The sequence below is a fragment of the Cervus canadensis genome, chromosome 24 (genome assembly GCF_019320065.1).
Source record: "Cervus canadensis isolate Bull #8, Minnesota chromosome 24, ASM1932006v1, whole genome shotgun sequence".
NCBI lineage: Eukaryota > Metazoa > Chordata > Mammalia > Artiodactyla > Cervidae > Cervus > Cervus canadensis.
Genome location: NC_057409.1, coordinates 19,992,839 through 20,015,001, shown reverse-complemented (window position 1 = coordinate 20,015,001; position 22,163 = coordinate 19,992,839). Strand labels below are relative to the sequence as shown.

The window sequence follows — 22,163 nt, the reverse complement described above, 5'->3', positions numbered from 1 at the left end:
GATTTTCATGCTTGATCCTCAAGAGTTGTTTAAGCTCCATACAAAAACCTACATAGCAAACACCCAGATTTTCATTTCAGCAGTCTTCAAAGCCAGTAATCAGAGTGAGGTTCATACCTGGTCCTGGCGGGCCTCTCATGCCAGGAATCCCCATGGCTCCTTCCGGTCCTCTCGGGCCTGGTACCCCAGGAAGCCCTGGGATTCGGGGGCAGGCATCCAAGTCTGCTGGGGGCCCAGGCTCACCTGAAATTGGAATCACCACCTGTATAAGGGGTTCAAATGCTTATGAACCAGTGCCTTCTGCAATTTGGATGGGCTTCTGACACCACGCTGGAATGTTATCAAGAATGTTCAGCCATCCAATGTCAGCTCTGTGAAGACAGGACTCTGTCTTGTTCACTATGGGGGGCAGGCAAACTTCTCCAAATCTTTTCGTTGAGTGACTGAATGAATGAGTGAATGGGATTTCAGAGGAAGCAAAAGAAGTAGGAAATAGTGAAATCTGGCTGATACAGTGACTGTTTGGTGCACTTCACAGGATTTGCCATCTTTGGGCCATTTCTTACTAGGTGCTGGCCACAGGTGGCATGGGGAGAGGACTTGGTGGGTTCCTCACACTCAGCTTAAGATTGCTTTAATTCAGCTGTCTACACTGCAGCCAGCTGGGTTTCCAGAGTGTCTGCTACTCAAGGAGACATGATTTCAGGGTGGCTAGAGGCACTGAGGCAGCAGTGATTTTCTACCTTGAGTGCACGTTGACATTATCCAAGAGAGTTATAAACATTCAGATATCGGCCCCATCCCAGAAATAGTGGGTTAATTGGTACAGGATGTGGCCGGGGCAGTGACCTCAGGCTTGACTGTACAATAAATCCATCTGCAGAGCTTTTCAAAAATACTGCTGTGGAATCTAGAAACACGGTACAGATGAACCTATTTGCAGGCAAGGAACAGGAATGCAGACATAAAGAAGGCAAATGTCAGCACGGGGCAGGGAAGGAATGAAAGGGGAGATTGGAACTGACGTATTAATATATATCTACTGCCATGTGTAAAACAGATAGCTAGTGGGAACTTGCCACATAGCTCAAGGAACTCAGCTTGGTGCCCTGTGATGACCGAGGTGGGTGGGATGGGTGATGGGGTGAGAGGTCCAAGAGGAAGGGGACATATGTGTACAAATAGCTGATTCACTTCGTTGCACAGCACTGTAAAGCAACTGTAGTCCAATTTTTTTAAAAAGTACTACTGCCGGCACCCCACCTAGATTATTAGAAAGGAATCTGTGTGAGTGAAATCCAAGCATCACTAATTTTTTAAACTCTCCAGATGATTCCAATATTCGCCCAGGCTAAGAAGCACCACTGGAAAGCTGCAGCTGTGACCTGAATACATCATGACTGTCTCTCAGGCTTGTTAGAGCCCTGAGTCTCTGAGTCAGTAGGTCTGGGGGAGGGGGCAGCAATTTGCATATTCTAATAAGTGCCCGGGTGAGCTCAATGGTACTGATGTGGGAATCTCACTTTGAGAACCGTAGCCCTAAAGGTTGAATTTTTTAAATTCTTGGTTACATTCCCATCTCTAAGACGGTTTTTTTCTCTCCTAAATCTTCATTCAGTCTCCCAGCAGTCATTCCACAAAGGACCAGAAATAATAGCTCTAAACAAAAATGATGACCGCTAACATCTAGTGGATGCTTTATCATGCATCAGAAGTGAAAGTGTTAGTCGCTCAGTCGTGTCCGACTCTTTGGGACCCTATGGACTGTAGCCCGCCAGGCTCCTCTGTCCATGGGATTCTCCACGCAAGAAGACTGGAGTGGATAGCCATTACCCTTCCCTAGGGCATCTTCCCGACCCAGATCCAGGGATCAAACCCAGGGCTCCTGCCTTGCAGGTGGGCTCTTTACCATCTGAGCCACCAGTGGAAGCTCATGTTGAAGCTCAACATGCCTCAGACCTCCTGCTAAATGCTCTATGACTGAATGTTCCCACCCAGGCTGTGGGTATGTGCTGCGGTCATTAGAATGTTACAGGGAAGAAAACTCAGGCCCAGGGAAATGAATGACATTTATTTATCGACAAATAAATGTCATGCAGCCAGTTTGTGGCATAGTCTAGGTTAAAATCCAAGACACCTTGGCTCCAAACCTGTGCTCTTCACCGCCACCCCATACTGCCCTCCTTAAGGACTCTGAACGTCTACGTGCTGAATTCTAAGAAGTGCAGCATATTGTAAAGCACATCCTTTATTAGTTATCGATTTCTTAAAATTCATACAAATGTGCCAAATCATTTTAAAAACAATGATAAAGAAGTGAGAAGATCCTAGAAAACCTGGCCATAATGGCAACAGAGTCTACACGATAGTAACTGTGTCTTGGAAAATGGACTTGAATGCTATAAGCAGTTTGGAATTTAACCTCCTAGAAAATATTGTGTGAAACCACAAATAACACCAAGTTAGAGGTCTTTTTACAGTATGAATAGTTTAATGTAAAACTTGGCTTTTTTACTCAGGGTGAGTTGAGAGACGTATATTTCTTATTTTTCCTAGATAATCTGGTGTGTTACAGTGGAAATTTACCAGTGGGGGTGGAGCGGAAGCAGGTAAGTAAAGGCAGGGCTGGGTATTTGGCTGGTACTTTATATTTAGGATGTTGATGTTATCGTCTAGTGAGTCACAGTATATACTGTGACTACAGACATTAAAAAGGCTGAAGTGAAAACTCATTAAATATACAGCAATAATTTTAAAATATAAACATTAAAAGCAGCCAGATTTCTTAAAATTCTGATTTTGCGTTTTCTTTACGTTTTGACAAACCAGAAGCTGAAAGAAAGGGACCGAGGCATCTCTTCTAAGGGCCCTAAAAATAATATACAGCGTCTGTATTCAGGGCAACATTGCTTGGGGTTAATAACAGTCTCTTGGAAAGAACAAATGCCCACATTCAGGGTTTTCCTTTCCTTCTTTTGAGAAACTCTTTTTATTCTCTTTGAAAATGCCAGACACAAAATCATATGTTGCTTTTGCATTGTAGAGGATTAAGTGCACACTTAGTTGAAAAGAATGGCATTTTCACTTTAATACACAAAGGAACTTGCTCATGGAAAATGGACCTTGGGTGTGGCGGGAAAGGCTTGTCACAGCCCCTGACTGGTGGTCAGGACCCATCTTTTCGTGATATTGTTTATTTTAGGGATGTTCTCTGTATTCATATTGCAGAATTTAGAAAGGAAACGTACACTGGTATGTACTGTAGCATCTCACATAGAAAGCTCATTCCCTGTGCCTGAACTCAATTATATAAGCTGAGTCTCTACACTGCCTTGACAACCTCTAAGGAGGTCCAGCACTGGGACACCCTAATATAGGGTTACTATACCTGTAATGAGGAAGCGGAAGCATTCAAACCTAATATAATTACAGCACCCCATCTAAAAAATTGAACAAAGTTGCCCTCACAAATACAGTGAAAAAAGCAAGTATGAAAATGACTGGAAACAAGATTTAAAGGAAATTATTCAGCTTATAGCAAGGCTTACCTCTGGAACCTGGAGAGATCCAAAGCCAAAAATGCGAGGCCACATAACGATTTTCATAAGGCGGAAAGAGATTATAAATGTGTAAGTTAGGACAAAAGTGAAATAGATTGAAAACGCAAATAATAATTTGAGGACAGCATAGACAACAAGCAGAATGACGGCATCTTATTTACATAAAAAGTCCACATTCTTGTTACTGACAAGAATGGCTATGATGAATGAAGTTTTCATATCTAGAAAGACCTGAAATGAAACCAACTTGCACAATATAAAATTCAAGTCGGTTTCTTACAGCAAATATGCCCTAATTTAATGTATGGAAAAATTCTGTCCTTTTAAAGGCTTCTGGAAATTCCATATTAATTTGCCGAGTTTTGTAGATTGTTCACATAAAAGAAATAGAAGATGAATCATAGTAGTTCTTCATCATGTTGTTCTGTGGTCCATCAAAAGCAGTACAGTTTTCATACTCTTTGGACTAGAGTGCTAATTTAAGAGATTGCAAAATATTCAGAACTGATACCACACTGCTGTCATATTGACTTAGGATCCTGAAAGGTATGACTTTTGCCAATCTCAGGTACACATGTGTGCCCTTCCAACTCTTCCTTGGCTTCTTTTGACTTTTTGATGAAAACCTGTTGTCTATAGAGCTGAAAAACCAAAGAGCCTTTCATCTTCATAGAAACTAATATACTTGACAAGAAACATTAAAATAAAACATCTAGAAAAATTAATGGTAGGAAATTTGAAGACAAGAATATACAATGTTTACATACAACGATCAAGTCTGTCTTCGGATCTTGTGTGAAGGAACAAGAGTTTATTTACCTTAGAAATAGTATATGTAAAACCAACTCCTAACTTTCAAACTCACTTGTTCTAATTATAGGTAAGATTTCCAAACCTGAGACTCTGTCATGCAGCTTGAGATAAACATAATCTTTATAAAAAAGGGCTTAACTTCCTAGAATTTGCTGATAATTTCAGAATAATTACTTTCTGAAAGATGACCCTCATAGTAAATATTTTTTAAAAAACACGCCATGTGGGCTGCTAGCTGGAGATGATTAGGTATTAGACACTTACCCGGAGGACCCAAAGGCCCTCGTCTGCCTGGAGCTCCAGGTAAACCTTTGTCTCCAGGTAGCCCAGGACTTCCAGGTGGCCCCTGTGGCCCCGGGAATCCCATTGGTCCTAAAAGAAACATGAAAAGGAGGGCACTAGAATGAAGCATTATAAAGACAACAACAACTTGATGGACTGAATTCAGAGGTTTGCTCCAGCAAAATGCAGGGCAAAGTCAGCCTCGGATTGGAGAATAGCTCCCTCTTTCTTCTGGAAGGCTGAGAAGAGTTGCCTCTGTCTAAAGGAAACACAATAATCCATCAACAGGACAAAGGAAAATCAATCCATGACCAGGACAAAACTAAGTGAGGATGAAAACCCAGTAACCGTGAACTTCCTCTGGAGACAGTCAAAGGACTGCCACGGAAAGGGAAAATTAGGAAAGATGCTCCACTATCTGGGAACACCCACCCTGATCCTGAGAGTCCACCCTTCTCTTCCCCACTCTCTCAATTTCAGCCAGAGCAGCCACTCAAGTGCCTCATACACACTGTTCCTTCTCCCCTCCTCATCCAGGAAGTCCTCCACATTCTGTAGGGTGCAGATCACACCCAGGAGGCTCTCCCTGGAATCCCAACCCAAGTCCAGTTTCTTTGCAATAAGCACTCAGAGAAGTGTGCCTCACCACCCAAAGCATGTCTCTCATTTAGTATAGTTCTTGTTCAGTTGCTTGGTCGTGTCAGACTCTGTGACCCCATGGACTGCAGCATGCCAGGCTTCCCTGTCCTTCACTATCTCTTGGAGCTTGCTCAAACTCATGTCCATTGAGTCAGTGATGCCATCCAACCATCTCATCCTCTGTTGTCCCCTTCTCCTCCTGCCTTCAATCCTTCCCAGCATCAGGGTCTTTTCCAATGAGTCAGTTCTTTGCATCAAGTGGCCACAGTATTAGAGCTTCAGCTTCAGCATCAGCCCTTCCAATAAATAGTCAGGGCTGATTTCCTTTAGGATTGACTGGTTTGATCTCCCTGCTCTTCAGGGTACTCTCAAGAGTCTTCTCTAGCACCAAAATTCAAAAGCATCAATTCTTCAGCGCTCAGCCTTCTTTTGGAGTAGGAAATGGCAACCCACTCCTGTATTTCTTAAATGCCTGGAAAATTCCATGGATAAAGGAGTCTGGAGGGATATAGTCCATGGGGTTGCAAAGAGTCAGACACGACTGAGTGACTAACACTTCAGCCTTCTTTATGGTCCAACTCAGTTAATATAGATGGATACTTTAATGTGAGTATCTTTCTTCCTTTATGAAACCATATATTTAACTTCATTAGTGGGTACTCCTTTTGAATTTGTTCACTACTATATTTCTGTGGATTCCTAGTAATAATTTATGGAACAGATCAAATATTTCCCACTGGGTAAGTCTAAAAAAAGTAAGCTGAAGAAATTCCCTCATCCTTTTAACAGTTAAGCACTCTTTGGCCCTAGGCTCACTGGAATGGGAATTAAGAAGCATAATTAGAGGTTCTACCAATATTTCCAACTCTTGGTATACCCTTTTGTAGGTTGCTATTATTTATATGTCTTGCTATTTCCCTAATCCTGAAGTATATTTCCAGGTGAAAGCTAATTCTCTAGGGAAGCCACTGGGGAGGAGTGACTTATTAGGGAGAGGAACAAGGCTGTATAGCCAGCCCTCTTCCTCTCTCTTGGTGATTTGAATGCTAGGTGTATCTGTCCAATCCAGGAGTTTAATTAGAAGCCAAAATACCAGCAGATATAAGCCGCAATTTCTAAAATTGATTTTACCACTAATAAAGGTGAATAGGATGGCTGAGTACCGTTGTACAGGTTGTGCACTGCACAATTTCAGGGATGCCATTTGTGTTCTAGTCAGCAGCCTCATAGTGATTCTGACCTTCCCTCTGCTCTAATTGTTTAACTTATTTCACATTTGTTTCAGAAATCAGACAGAGTGCTAGTTACTGGTATCCTGCAAAGTTCAACATTTGTATCTCAGGTATCAAGTTTCCTTATTTATGACATAAGGGAGCTAAAATGGATAATCTTTATTGGTCTCTTCTCAACAAAATGTCCTATGAACCTTATAATTCTCTAAAATTGTTACAGCCAAAAACTAAGGTTCCCAAATATTCAGTTCAGTTGCTCAGTCGTGTCCAACTCTTTGCAACCCCATGGATTGTAGAACACCAGGCCTCCCTGTCCATCACCAACTCCCAAAGTTTGCTCAAACTCATGTCCTCAAATTGGTGATGCCATCCAACCATCACATCCTTTGTCGTCCCCTTCTCCTCCTGCCTTCAATCTTGCCCAGCATCAGTTCAGTTCAGTTCAGTCACTCAGTCATGTCTGACTCTGCGACCCCATGAACTGCAGCACTCCAGGCCTCCCTGTCCATTACAACTCCCAGAGTCCACCAGACCCATGTCCATTGTGTCGGTGATGCCATCCAACCATCTCATCCTCTGTCGTCCCCTTCTCCTCCTGCCCCCAATCCCTCCCAGCATCAGGGTCTTTTCAAATGAGTCAGCTCTCCGCATCAGGTGGCCAAAGTATTGGAATTTCAGTTTCAACATCAGTCCCTCCAACAAATATTCAGGACTGATTTCCTTCAGGATTGAATGGTTTGATCTCCTTGCAGTCCAAGAGACTCTCAAGAGTCTTCTCCAACACCACAGTTCAAAAGCATCAATTCTTTGGCACTCAGCTTTCTTTACAGTCCAACTCTCACATCCATTTATGACCACTGGAAAAACCATAGCTTTGACTAGATGGACCTTTGTTGGCAAAGTAATGTCTCTGCTTTTTAATATGCTGTCTAGGTTGGTCATAGCTTTTCTTTCAAGGAGCAAGCATCTTTTAATTTCATGGCTGAAGTCACCATCTGCAGTGATTTTGGAGCCCCCCAAAATAAAGTCTCTCACTGTTTCCATTGTTTCCCCATCTATTTGCCATGAATTGATGGGACCAGATGCCATAATCTTCATTTTCTGAATGTTGAGTTTTAAGCCAGTTTTTTCAGTCTCCTCTTTCACTTTCAACAAGAGGCTTTTTAGTTCTTCTTCACTTTCTGCCATAAGGGTAGTGTCATCTGCATACCTGAGGTTATTGATATTTCTCCCGGCAATCTTGATTCCAGCTTGTGTTTCATCCAGCTCAGCATTTTGCATGATGTACTCTGCATATAAATTAAATAAGCAGGGTGACAAGACACAGCCTTGACATACTCCTTTCCCTATTTGGAACCAGTCTGTTGTTCCATGTCTAGTTCTAACTGTTGCTTCTTGATCTACATACAGGTTTCTCAGGAGGCAGGTAAGAATTTAAGAATTTTCCAGTTTGTTGTTATCCACACATCAAAGGCTTTGGTGTAGTTGATAAAACAGTAGATGTTTTTCTGGAACTCTCTTGCTTTCTTGATGATCCAGTGGATGTTGCCAATTTGATCTCTGGTTCCTCTGCCTTTTCTAAATCCAGCTTGAACATCTGGAAGTTCATGGTTCATGTATTGTTGAAGCCTGGCTTGGAGAATTTTGAGCATTATTTTGCTAGTGTGTGCGATGCGTGCAATTGTGTGGTAGTTTGAACATTCTTTGGCATTACCTTTCTTTGGGATTGAAATGAAAACTGACCTTTCCCAGTCCTGTGGCCACTGCTGAGTTTTCCAAATTTGCTGGCATCTTGAGCACAACACTTGCACAGCATCATCTTTTAGGATTTGAAATAGCTCAACTGGAATTCCATCACCTCCACTAGCTTTGTTCTAAGGCCCACTTGACTTTGCATTCCCCAAATATTAGCAGTTAGGTAAAGCTTAATTAAAATAAATATTTTAGTCTTAAATAGTGGGAGAATTCAGTAGTGAAGACACTTTTGTGAATATAAAAAGGCAAAGTCAGCAGTCTAAAACTGAACTGTCCAATACGGAAGCCACTAACGTGGCTATTAAACAGTTGGAACTGACAAGGCCAAACTGTGTTCTGCTGTAAGTTTAAAACACACACCAGATTTCAGCATCAAAGAGGAGCATCTTATTTGGGAAAGAAACTAGGTTTGTACAACCAGCCCTAATTATCCCTTTGATAATTTATATTGATTTTATGTTAAAATGTAATAATATTTTAATATATTATGTTAAAGTAGGAAAATCTATTTGTTTCTTTTCCCTTTCTAAAATGTGGCTATTACATCTTTTCATTACATATGTAGCTTGCATTAAATTTCTATTTTGTAGTTCTTGTCTAGAAGATTATCAAGCATGTTATTAGGGACTGAAGATGAACTTGTGTCTCTTCTTCTTACTTGTCCAACTGTCACCCAGATTTTAGGATTCTGGGCAAGTCAGGACATTCTGGAAATGTAGTCATTATTGCCATAGAAAATGAGAATGACCTCACAGTGGTGCACACCCCAGACCTGCGAGCCAGACAGGGGAAGTCATCTAGTACACTTAAAAGAATTATTTGCATTCATACCTTTCTGGCCATGTTTTCCATCACATCCTGGGAAGCCTTTGTGTCCGGGAGGGCCTGGTGGGCCCGGGAGACCTGGAGGCCCCGGCAGACCACAGTCTCCTGGTTCGCCTTTCAGAAGGTCGACACTCCCAGGTGGCCCTGGAGGCCCAGGTATTCCTGACCACACGAGTAAGCAAAAAGATTCTTTTAGTCAAAGACAAATGTGCATGCTGGCTGCCTAAGAGCTTCTTAAGGAAAGGAATTTAATCGTTTACAAGCAAGGGATGCAAGGAATTAGAATAAGAAGGTCAATAGTATCAGAGGTGAAGCAGTATGTCTCATGAAGCCCAAGTTGAGAAATGTAAATAGTCTGTTAGTAACTATTAAGACAAAATGAGCTATGCAAAATCTTCCTTCCCTTCAGAGCCATTCCTTTTGGAAGCATCAGTTTGTGACTTTTCTTTGCATTGCCATCCCATTGCTTTCATGTGATAGATGGATGGATGTATAGATAGATGAATAGATGGATGGGTGAATGGATGGATAGATGGATGGGTAGATGGACGAATGGGTGGATGGATAGATGGATACATGGATGGATGGATAGATAGATGAATAGATGGATGGGTAAATGGATGGATGGATGGATGGATGGATGGATGGGTAGATGGGTGAATGGGTGGATGGTAGATGAATAGTTGGGTGAATGGGTAAATTGATGAATGGACAGATGGATGGGTGGGTGGACAGAGAGATAAAAGATTTTTAAGAAAGTCTGACTAGGCTCCTTGGTGGTCCAATGGTTAAGAATCTACCTGTCAGTGCAGGGGACATGAGTTTGATCCTGGTGAGGGAAGATCCCCAATGTCTGTACACCACAACTAAGCCCATGTGTCACAACTACTGAAGCCCAAGCACCCTAGAACCGTGCTCTGCAACAAGAGTAGCCCCTGCTTGACATTACTAGAGAAAGCTCATGCAGCAGCAAAGACCCAGGGCAGCCAAGACTAAATAAACCAAAAAAAAAAAAAGAGAGAGAGAGAAAGTCTGGCTGATGACAAATGAATATCCACTCAATTAAATTTAAAATCCTATTTGAAAACCATTGTCTACACATGGTATTTGAGCTCAAGTTCTATTCCTACTTAACTTCTAACCTTCTTAGCATATTTTTGGGCATTTCAGTTTTTCATAGTGTAAAGCAGAATTATATATTTTTTATCCCACCCTCACTAAAACCTAAAGATTTAAAGGTTTCTGTCCCTCTGGAAGAGTTCTATGAGCTAGTAGGAATATGATTGCCTGCATTTGGCAGAAGGCTGCACGGAGCCACACTCTTATTCCAACTCCCCAGTCAGCTCTGGTTCAGCCTTACTTTGTTAAATATTGACTAGCTAGAGTTCATCCCAGTGAAGTGATAACAGGAACAAAATGTACTGTGAGCAGTGCATGAAGAGACTCTGTGTGTGTGTGTGTGTGTGTGAGAGAGAGAGAGAGAGAGAGAGAGAGGTAGGGGTCCTGTCATCTCTGGGCTGAGAGCAGTGCTTTATGTGCTAATACTGAGACCAACAAGGAGGATGAGACCACCTCCTGATGGTCCCTTCTGCACCCTCAAGCTCAGCATCAAGCCAGCGATAGGCAAGACTTGCTCTGCATCAGAGGTGGTCTGATGGAGTTGAAATAGAAGAGTGAGGGGTATAAGCACTGGTCCTGGGTACAGTCCTCAGAGCTCCCCACTGCCCACGCTCCCCATTTTCCATCTGCCAAACTGATGGGGCTGCTGACGTGCTTCTACTTGACCATTCTCTCTGCTCCTCCATCCCTACAGAGCAGGCAAGCGTCTAAGGAAAGCAGCGCCATCACCCTTTGCCGTGACTGTCCCATACCTCTTAGACCATCGGGGCCAGGAGGTCCCTGATCTCCAGGCAGACCTGGGTCTGGAATGTCACCCTTAAGAGCTTTTCCTGGGGCACCTGGGGGACCAGGCAGTCCAGCTCTCCCTGAGGAGGAATGTGTTCAGCTGTTAGTCTCATGACATTTGGGAGGTTTGGTTTCAGTTATCAAGCGAAGGGCAAAGCATGCTGCTTTCTTACCTGGGGGTCCTGGGGGACCTGGTGGACCTCTTTCTCCAAAAAGTCCCAGAGGAGAAATTCCTGGGTTCCCGGGGTCTCCTGTCTCCCCTTTAGGGCCAGGCATTCCCACTGGACCCTGGGGGCCCATTTCATGCGACCCTTAATGAGGAAAACAACATTAGTGATGCATCTTCTCCTGGTGTGTCCCTGGCGTGGGGGCTGGAAAGGAACTGCTTCCCAATGGGCATAGGACAGGAAAGGAGAGCATTCTGCCGAGACCAACACTGTCCACAAGAGTGATCCGAATGGCTGCACAGTCTTCCGGGGGTCACTGTCCCCTCTCTTACGACCCATCACACCTGTCCAGCGTAGCGCTAACTTATTTTTATGATTGTTTCCCAGATTTAAAAACACAACCACTTAGTGACAATTCCAACCCTTCAGCCTCTACAATCATTAAGAGTGAAACAAATGAGATGGAAGAGTAAATGACTGTGAATAAACTGGCTTGACGTTTAAGATGGAAACTGGCAAATAAACAGAACCATTGTGCGGTTCCATCTTGAAAAGGCAGAACTCCACTGGTTTCTTGGAGAGAGTACACATTTTACCAGACGATTTGGAAGAGCCAATAACAATCCTAAGTGACCTGAATGATGTCTTGATCTTCCAAACCGTATAAACGTTTTCTCCCTCCCCAACTACAGATTCAAACCTGGCTGCACAATTCAGTCCTTTTCTCACCGTCTCACAAATGAGCAAGTCTGCTTCTAGCTACCTCATCTGATTGCAAGCTCTTTTTCTGAGAAACAATGCAACCAACATGAATTCTATTCAAATAACAGAACAAGCTAAGATGTTGATGATTAGCCTATTTGTGGCATCAAAAATAACAGCAATTTGTTCAGGTAATTTGTTTTCACAGCAGGCCACTGAAGGATGCTGAAGTACTAATTAGACCCACGTGGTTGTACTTGGCATAACAACATGTAAAACAATACTCTAGTATCCTGACTATTTATTTGTTATTCATAACATTTTGAAATCTAGCTCCACCTAAGTGATTATGCAGAATATTTTTAATAGATAGTCACAAGCAGTATCAACAATAGGCAATGTTAACCCTCCATTCCTGCTTAAATTGAGTTTTCTCAAGTGCCCGTTTGATAAGTCATCATCAAAACTAGAAACAGTTCCAACACGGTGAATCTAAGCTAAACCAGTGTCTCAGTTTCGCATCCGTATCTTGTGAAGGGAGGAAACACCAGTGGACTCTCATGGTTCGTTAATGAACGCAGTTCAGCCTCTTACAAAGGTTCTCTCTTACCTGAAGCGCCTTTGCTGCCTTTCGGACCCTTCAAACCATGCAAGCCGTTCAGGCCGGGTGACCCCGAGGGACCTGAAATACATCACACGTCTGTGACCCACAGGGGAAGACCCTGTATTCACATTCTCTAACTGTGCCTCGCACGCACAGTCTAGGGGAAGGGGAAGGTTAACTGACAGGGACCCACGAATTCTCTAGGTGGGAACCATGAGACCTCACCATCTAAACATCATAGGAAGGCAGAATCCTCGCCAGGGATCATCACTAGACACGTTCATGTGATGGATGTTTTCTGTTAACATAGACTGCTTAACATATACCTTTAAATATTATATATTTAAATATTCTTTCCCATTATGGTTTATCACAGTGAAAGTGAAAGTGTCAGTGGCTCAGGCGTGTCCAACTCTTTGCAACCCCATGGACTATATATAGCCTGCCAGGCTCCTCTGCCCATGGAATTCTGCAGGCCAGAATACTGGAGTGGGTAGCCTTTCCCTTCTCCAGGGGATCTTCCTGACCCAGGGATCAAACCTAGGTCTCTTGCACTGCAGGCAGATTCTTTACCATTAGAGTCACCAGGGAAATATTTTTTTCCCATTATTCTTTATCATAGAATATTTAGTATAGTTCCCTGTGCTATACAGTAGGACCTCACTGTTTATCCAGTCGGTATATAACATCTTGCATCTGCTAACCCCAACCTCCCACTCCATCCCTAACTCGGCATATATCCTAGAATATAACTTTATTTTTTTATAATGTGGTTTTTTTTAAAAATGTGGACCATTTTAAAGTCTTTATTGAATTTGTTGCAATATTTCTTGTGTTTTAGTTTTTGGCTGCGAGGGATGTGGGATCTTAGCTCTCCGACTGGGGACTGAACCTGCACCCGCTGCACTGGATGGTGAAGTCTTAACCACTGGACTGCCAGGGAAGGAAGTTTCCCTTTCTTTGGTTTTAACACAGTGCTGTTGGTTTCTGACCATATCATGAATCTCTTTCTCTCTTTCTAGACAGACACAGTCTAGAATTACTGAATCTTGGCATAGGAAATGACCTCCAACTTTACAACAATAAAGTCATTCTAGATAAGGAAGAGATTGGGTGGGAGTAAACCCCTGTTTCCCTCCTCCCATGCCCAGAATCTTCCCTCTCCACCACGATCTGCAGATTTTAATTTCTTCACAATCTACCTGGATAAATGTAGTAAGACAGTAAGGACAGGTGGGTCTGTAGCACACTGAGGAATGCGTGTCCTGCTGATGTTTTTGAGCACTGTGCCCTTCAGAGAGAACAGGCCTGCAGCTCAATGTGGCTGCAGCTATTTCTCTGCCACCAATTCTGTCAAAGAGAACCTCTCTGATGCCTCTTTACAGAAACCAAATTTATTTCATGATGATCACTGAGAACTCCATTCTTTATAACTGGATAGATCTCACTCATGCCTGCATCTCCTTCTAGAACCTTCTGTCAGATGTCACTAAGGAGCCATCTACTCATCTGACGTGTGCACTCGGTCGCTCAGTCGTGTCTGACTCTTTGCAGCCCCATGAACTGGAGCCTGACAGGCTCCTCTGACCATGGAATTTTCCAGGCAAGAATACTGCAGCGGGTTGCCATTTCTACTCCAGGGGATCTTCTCAACCCAGGGACTGAACCTGGGTCTCTTGTGTCTCCTGCACTGGCAGGCAGATTCTTTACCACTAGCACCACTTAGGAAGACCAAAATAAATCATAAACCGTTACTGAGAGATACTATGGGAAGATCGAAATGAACTCTTCTGTCAACCCAATATGTATTATATTGGGTTGGCCAAGAAGTTCATCCCGATTTTTCTGTGTAAGATGTTATGGAAAACCCCGAACAAACTGCTTGGCCAATCCAATGTAATATGTGCTACATGACATATAAATATATAGATTTGTAGGGAGGAAGTAAAGGGAAGCAGGGAGAGAGGGAGGGAACAGACAGGTTACTAATCTGTACAGAACATCCCTGGCTGCTGAGTCTTCTGCCAAGTGCTCCACACACGTCCGATGGACATGTGGATGGATATGGGAGAAGAATCTTCTCAGCCCCTGGCCAAGCCTGCTCAATAAATGTTTGTTGAGTGAGTGAGTGAATGAATGAGGAATGACCAAGTCTAGAACAAGGAGGGTGAGGGACTGAACAGGGGGAGTTGTTATTTATTGCTAAGTCATGTCCAACTCTTTGCAACCCCATGGACTGCAGCATGCCAGGCTTCCCTGTCCTTTACTATCTCCCAGAGTTTGCTCTAACTGATGTCCATCAGGTTGATGATACAATCCAACCATCTCATCCTCTGCTGCCCCCATTCTCCTCCTGCCCTCAATCTTTCCCAACATCGGGGTCTTTTCCAGTCAGTCAACTCTTCACATCAGATGGCCAAAGTATAGGAACTTCATCCTCAGCATCAGTCCTTCTAATGAATATTCAGGGTTGATTTCCTTTAGGATTGACTCGTTTGACCTCCTTGCAGTCCAAGGGACTCTCAAGAGTCTTCTCCAGCACCACAATTCAAAAGGATCAGTTCTTTGGCGCTCAGCCTTTTTCATAGTCCAACTCTCATGGCCATACATGACTACTGAAAAAACCATAGCTTTGACTATACGAACCTTTGTTAGCAAAGTGATGTCTCTGCTTTCTAATATGCTGTCTAGGTTTGTCAGAGTTTTTCTTCCAAGGAGCAAGCGTCTTTTAATTTCATAGCTGCAGTCACCATCCACAATGATTTTGGAGCCCAAAAAGATAAAATCTATCACTGTTTCCACTTTTTCCCTGTTTATTCGCCATGAAGTGATGGGACTGGATGCCATGATCTTAGTTTTTTGAATGCTGAGTTTTAAGCCAGCTTTTTCACTTTCCTCTTTCACCTTCATCAATAGGCTCTTTAGTTCCTCTTTGCTTTCTGTCATTAAAGTAGTGTCATCTGCGTATCTGAGGTTGTTGATATTTCTCCCAGCGATCTTGATTCCAGCCCAGCATTTCACATGATGTACTCTGCATAGAAGTTAAATAATCAATATACAGCCTTGACATACTCCTTTCCCAATTTGGAACCAGTCCATTGTTCCATGTCTTGACCCACATACAGTTTTCTCAGGAGACAGGTGAGGTGGTCTGGTATTCCCAAGTCTTTAAGAATTTTCCATAATTTGTTGTGATCCACACAGTCAAAGGCTTTAGTGTAGTCAATGAAACAGAAGCAGATGTTTTCTTGGAACTTCCTTGTTTTCTCTATGATTTAGCAAATGTTGTCCCTTTGATCTCTGGTTCCTCTGCCTTTTCTAAGTCGAGCCTGTACATCTGAAATTTCTCGGATCACAAATGACTGAAGCCTAACTTGAAGGATTTTGAGCATTACCTTGCTAGCATGCAAAATGAGTGCAATTGTACAGTAGTGGGAACATTGTTTGGCACTACACACAATTTGGCATTCCAAATTTCTTTGGAATTGTAATGAAAACTGACCTTTTCCAGTGTTGTAGACACTGCTGAGTTTTCTAAATTTGCTGACATATTGAGTGCAGCACTTTGACAGCATCATCTTTTAGGATTGTAATCAAGGAGGGTGAGGGATTGAACGGGGCGAGAGAAAGCTATAAAAATGAGTGAACTCCAATCTCTGTTTACATGTCACATGTTTCATTGATAGATTTATAGGATGAGTCAGATTGGGGGAAGTTAGTGTTATCCATTTGTATATAAATAATTCAAGCACTCATTATTATTTCTTCATTAAGGTAAGTCCTCTGTAGAGTTCTTATTGGAAGATAGAACAGTTCATTGGTTCCACTTTATTTTTTATCAATACTGGAAGCAGAGTTATTACTATTTTAAAATCTAAACATTAAATTGGTGCAAATGAGCCATATTCTCTCAAAACCAAAAAAGGGGGAAATGCACCCCCATTTTTCCTAAAGCTCTTATTTCCTAACCACTTTTATCAGGTCTAGCTGAGCTTGTTTTCCAATTCTCTTTCCTACTTATGAGCAAATGTTTCAAGTTTGCACCAAAAGAACACACAGACTTTCTTCATCTGCCAAATCTGGATATTTATTGCCATCTATCTGAAACGATAATACATTTTTTGAGACTACTCTGCTATTTCAATGTGTTTTGATCTCCGGCTTAAGCCACTGAGATTGATGGCTTGGGGACTTGGCTGGGGGTGGAATGTCTCAGCTCCTGCCAACTCTCCATTGTCACATCAACACGTCCAAATCCTGCTCTGTCACAATTTCAGCCTCTCGCCATTGTTGAACTGGCCGACCCTTATCTGACCCAATGTTATCTTTCTAAATTGAATGCAGCTACATCTGGGTAGGGTTTTAAGGGCAATTTTTCCTTTTTTTTACTGAAAGCTTTTTATCCATCCCATCTCTAAATCAGAAAGTTGTTCATGCATAAAATACATACAGGGCAGATGAGAGGTAATTAGGCTCACAAAACACAGTCCTCAGTAATGAGGCTTTTTTTTTTATTTACCTCTCTGGTCATCCTCCGGCTTAGCAACCACCATTTAAGGCTGCATATCGCTGCACACACAGGCGAGGGCGTTCTCTAGTTGGAGAATCTGATCTCATCTCCCAACTGTAAGCACAATTAAAGCTTCCATCTCTGTGAGCCAGCAGACTCGTGACCAGATGCCCACTCTGAGGTTTTCTTTTGTTGTCAAACTGAAACTGCTTCCCTATCCCCAGGAACCTTTCACAGTTTATACCTTTAATAGGGTGACCAACTTGTCCATGTCTGCTGGCGCCTAGCCTATTTCTAGCACTGTGAGTTCTGTGTTCTGAACATTTCTTCTGGCCAAGGCAAAGCGGGACAGCTGGTCACCATAACTTGAAAGCTGCTGGGAAAGAGACCTTTCTTTGAGCCTCTAGGTAATAGTTGAGCAAAGTGGAAAACAGCAAAACAGATTCTGAAATAAGATGGAATTCTCCTTTAATTCAGAAAATACATGAGTGCCTACTAAGGGAATGCACAAGAGCCTAAGATAGGGTCCCCTACACTTGAAGCTTCAGCCCCCAAATATACTTGGTGACAGGCACTGGGGAGACACGGGGCTGAGAGAGCAACCATCCCTGACTTGACAGAACCATCAGGCAATTACCTCAAGGGTGGTACATGCTGTGGGGCAGGGTCAAGGAGGGGGCTCTAGTTGTAAAAAGGGAGGATGTTTCTGATTTTCACAACTGTGAGGTGCCGGGCCTGTCTGTGCTGATAAAAGACTTCTCTAGGTGCTTTGTTCTCATGAAACAGTTTACTTGCCATCGACCGAAATAACCAAGCCCACATTCGTTACATGCTCTCATGCCAAAGCTTATTATTTTAGGCTTCTAGTATTACAGTCTTCTATGGGGCTTCCCAGGTAGCTCAGTGGTAAAGAATCTGCCTGCAATGCCGCAGATACAGGTTGGATCCCTAGGTCAGGAAGATCCCCTGGAGAAGGAAATGGCAACGCATTCCAATATTCTTGCCTGGGAAATCCTATGGACAGAGGAGCCTGGTGGGCTACAGTCCATGGGATGGCAAAGAATTGGACACAACTTAAGAACTAAACAACAGCAATGATGAATGCCTAACTAGGAATTGAGCATATATAGGTACTGGAAGTCTCAGCACCAAGCTATTTTTACCTATGTTGAAGTGAAAGTTTAAACTGATGGAACATAAGCAGGACTCAGAATCCATATGGCCTGTTCTAGTAGAGCAAACAACTTGGAGTTCAGCAGCTGGTTTGTTCAAACAAGATAATCAGTCCCCTTGACTTATTTAGAACATACTTCAAATATTTAGTTTCTCAGTTCAAAGCATTTCTGCCAGAGTGTGGTTCATTTTTCTATCAGCATGATAAATGACAGCAATGGATTTATATTGTAGACGTTTTCATTCCTAAGAATGTATTTCACTGTTTTGTGGATTTAAAAAAAAAAAAAAAAGACTGGTTGTTCACTGGGCTGTTTGCAGGGAAACAGTGTCCCCGCATGGCCAAGAAACATCACTGCAGCATCCATCTCTACAGTGGTATATACGTTTGGCTCAATTTCCTCATTACCTCACTCCTCCTCTTAGCAAACTTGTTTCATAGCACGGAATTATGATGTCATTGGAGATAATTTTGTTATTCGATCAAACTCACTAGCTATTAGTTTTTTAATAACCTCTCATACTGAAGCTATGTGGTAAGTGCAAACAAATTCAAGGAAAGGAAGAATCAACAATCACAAAACGAGCCTTGTCATTTGAGTCAAGCTGAGCGTATAAAATGGCACTCGGGCTTCCCTGGTGGCTGAGATGGTTAAGAATCTGCCTGCAATGCAGTCTACCTGGGTTTGATCCCTGGGTCGGGAAGATCCCCCGGAGAAGGGAAAGGCTACCCACTCCGGTATTCTGGCCTGGAGAAATCTGTGGACAGAGGAGCCTGGTGAGCTACAGTCCATGGAGTTGCAAAGAGTCAGACACTACCTAGCGACTAACATTTTCACTTTTCAGGACACTTGAAAATCCTTGCCATTTTACTATACTAGGAGGGTAGGAAGAAGTGGAGATTCCGTGGAAGTAAAGCAATGGAAAACATTTTCTTCTCGTTCTTTACCAACTTAGTCTCTTAAACACTCAAAAAAGCATCAGAGAATACCCCAACAGAGTTGTAGGGTTTGCCAGAGACAGGAAACAGCCACAGTAACCAGAGAAACTCGTAAAATAACAAAATTATTTTGCTTGGAATCCTAAATTTACCACCAATCACTGCACTTCACATTACTAAAAAGGCCAGTGAAGAGGAAGAAGAACAGTGCAAAGATATCTTATCTCTGTACTGGTGATGGGAGCTGGCCCTGGTCTAGTTATTTGGCTGCATAGAAGTATATAAGTGTATACCAGCTCTTCAAAATAAACAACTTCCCTCTATCTATCTGACAAATGAAGAGGTGAGAGTGTAGAAAAATGTTACTTGGACTTTCAAAACAATAGACTGAGTGAGCCCAAAAGAAGGGATTTCCAATTCTTCTAAGAGGAAGTAGTCTTTATTTTACCAAAATTGACTGTACTTATGAGACAACTAAGGACCTCTTGGGTGTTGCTAGTAGTAAAGAACCTGCCTGCCAAAGCAGGAGACCCATGTTCCATCCCTGGGTCAGGAAGATCCCCTGGAGGAGGGTAGGGAAACCCACTCCAGTGTTCTTGCCTGGAGAGTCCCATGGACAGAGAGGAACCTGGTAGGCTACAGTCCATGAAGTCGCAAAGAATCAGACACGACTGAAGCGACTTAGCACCCACACACACATGAGCGAAAAAACAGAAGTGGGAGGAAAGGGGAGGAAGGAGATAGAGGGGTCTTGGCTACAGAAATCTACCAAGTAAGGCTTGACCCTTCAACTGTTGACTGAGGTAAAGACAGAATCTCAGCTTTATAGCTACTCATTCAATTGTTCATTCTTCCACTTCTCCATCAATTAAACAATTAATTGTATTTATTCACAAAAATAAATTTATAAATTGTAATTTTAATTTATAAATATATTTACATTTTATTTATTTTTATAAATAAACACAATAAACCAACCAACAGACTTACTAGGAATCTACTTGTACCAAGGATATAAAAAATAGTTCTTAAAATTAAAAATCAAGCTACCATATGATCCTGTAATCTCACTCCTGAGCATATATCTGGAGAAAACCATAATTTGAAAAGATACATGCATCCCAGTGTTCACTGAAGCACTAATTACAATAGCCAAGACATGGAAGCAGCCAAATGTCCATCAACAGATAAATGGATAAAGAAGATGTGCTATACATATACACAGTAAAATATTACTCAGCCATTAAAAAAGAATGAAATAATGCCATTGGCAGAAACACGGGTCGACCTAGAGCATATCATATTAAGTGAAGTAAGCCAGACAGTGAAAGACAAATATTATATGATAATGCTTATATGTAGTGATCAAAAAAAAATGATACAAATGAACTTATATACAAAACAGAAATAGAGGAGGGGACATATGTACACCTATGGCTGATTCATGTTGATGTGTGGAAGAAACCAACACAACACTGGAAAGCAATTGTCCTCCATTAAAAATAAATAAATTATATTTTAAAAAAACAGAAATAGAATATAGAAAACAAACCTAACTGTTACCAAAGGAGAAATGGGGGGAGGAATAAATTAGAAGTTTGGGATTAACATACACAATATTATATATAATATAATCAACAAGGACCTATGTATAGCACAGGAAGCTAATATCAATATTTTGTAATAACCTATATGGGAAAAGAATCTGAAAAAATAGATATACATGTAAATATGATTGAATCACCTTGCTGTATACCTGAAACTAAGACAACACTGTAAATGAACTATAGTTCAATTCTTAAAAATGATTCTTGGTTTTTGAAAAAACTTATATTCTGGGATTTCCCTGGCAGTACAGTGGTTAGGACTCCATGCTTCCAATGCAAGGGGCAGGAGGTCGATCCCTGGTTGGGGAACTAGGACTCCACATGCCTCGTGGTATGGGCAAAACATTTAAAAACTTTTTTAAACTAAAAAAAATAAACATTATATTCTGCTTGGTGAGAAAGATCTCTAAACAAAAACAAATGTGGTACAACATAAGCATTATGCTAGAGGTATACAAAAAGTACCACGGAAAAAAATATTTTTTCTACAATGAAAGAAATGGACTGAAAAGGAATTAGTACCATGGATGAATGGAGGGGTATGAGATTTGTTTATATATATATATACACACACACACACACACACACATATACATATATATTCTATTCTACTCTATTCCACAAGATCTATATTATAACCAATCTACTACACTTTTAAAGGGATAAAAACTTAACCGGGAGAAAAGCATTTCTTCATCAAACAAAGATAATGTACACAGGTTCCTCCTTCGCCATAACATCTTATTCTTTTCTCTTCCTTCTACTTTGCACAATTGGCAAATACACATTTAATATCTGTCTCCCCTTCTCAACTGTGAACTCCACGAAGGCAGGAACTATGTCTGTTTTCTTCAGCATTATGTGTCTAGTGTCTAACAGAGAAATCTAGGACACAAGAACTTGACTCTCAGGGGAGAGGATAAATGCAAAGGCTCAGAAAATTATGGAAAACAATGGGAGAAATGTCCTAAAAAATGAGCATCATTTTGGTAGAGCCAGTCAGGAGACCAGGCCAGTACTGCCTGAGTAAGAAAGAAAAGGAGGTGTCCACGGGCATCCTGGAAAAAAGGGGGACCCCAGAACATGTCCCTGGGGTGTGAGAGAGGCACTGTGAACTTGTGGGAGCATCACTGGCTAGAATTTTCTGAGGGGTCAGGGTTCCTTTTGACTTACCTTTTATTCCTGGAAGACCTGGTGCCCCTGGGTCCCCCAGGATGCCTCTTGGTCCAGGATCCCCCACTTCTCCTGGAGGTCCCTGCAGCCCAGGTCCCCCTGGATTACCTGAGGATGACAGGGTGGTTTTGCAGGCATCCAGGCGATACACAAGTTTCATTAACTGGGGAGACCATCTATATTCTTAATATATGGGTACCTGGGATATTGTTTTATTACTTTTTCTTCCTTAACCTCCTAGTTTTAATCTCAAGAGGAGAAAATACACTTCAGATT

The 22,163-nt window shown here is 42.0% G+C and overlaps 2 protein-coding genes across 7 annotated transcripts in view; one reads left to right on the top strand and one right to left on the bottom strand.

Annotated features, from left to right (window-relative positions):
- COL4A4 (collagen type IV alpha 4 chain) overlaps positions 1-22,163 on the bottom strand; it is a 151,628-nt gene that overhangs the window by 15,190 nt on the left and 114,275 nt on the right. For all 4 annotated transcript variants that reach the window (XM_043445277.1, XM_043445279.1, XM_043445276.1 and 1 more), the window contains exons 37-44: positions 21,888-21,995; positions 12,491-12,562; positions 11,185-11,322; positions 10,978-11,091; positions 9,113-9,268; positions 4,638-4,745; positions 3,549-3,557; positions 118-243 (exon numbers count right to left, since the gene is read on the bottom strand). In XM_043445277.1, the coding sequence (XP_043301212.1) occupies positions 118-243; positions 3,549-3,557; positions 4,638-4,745; positions 9,113-9,268; positions 10,978-11,091; positions 11,185-11,322; positions 12,491-12,562; positions 21,888-21,995 (831 nt within the window). The remainder of the gene's footprint in view (positions 1-117; positions 244-3,548; positions 3,558-4,637; positions 4,746-9,112; positions 9,269-10,977; positions 11,092-11,184; positions 11,323-12,490; positions 12,563-21,887; positions 21,996-22,163) is intronic.
- RHBDD1 (rhomboid domain containing 1) overlaps positions 1-22,163 on the top strand; it is a 188,432-nt gene that overhangs the window by 160,556 nt on the left and 5,713 nt on the right. For all 3 annotated transcript variants that reach the window (XM_043445300.1, XM_043445301.1, XM_043445302.1), the window contains one exon: positions 2,557-2,609. In XM_043445300.1, coding sequence (XP_043301235.1) covers positions 2,557-2,609 — 53 coding nt within the window. The remainder of the gene's footprint in view (positions 1-2,556; positions 2,610-22,163) is intronic.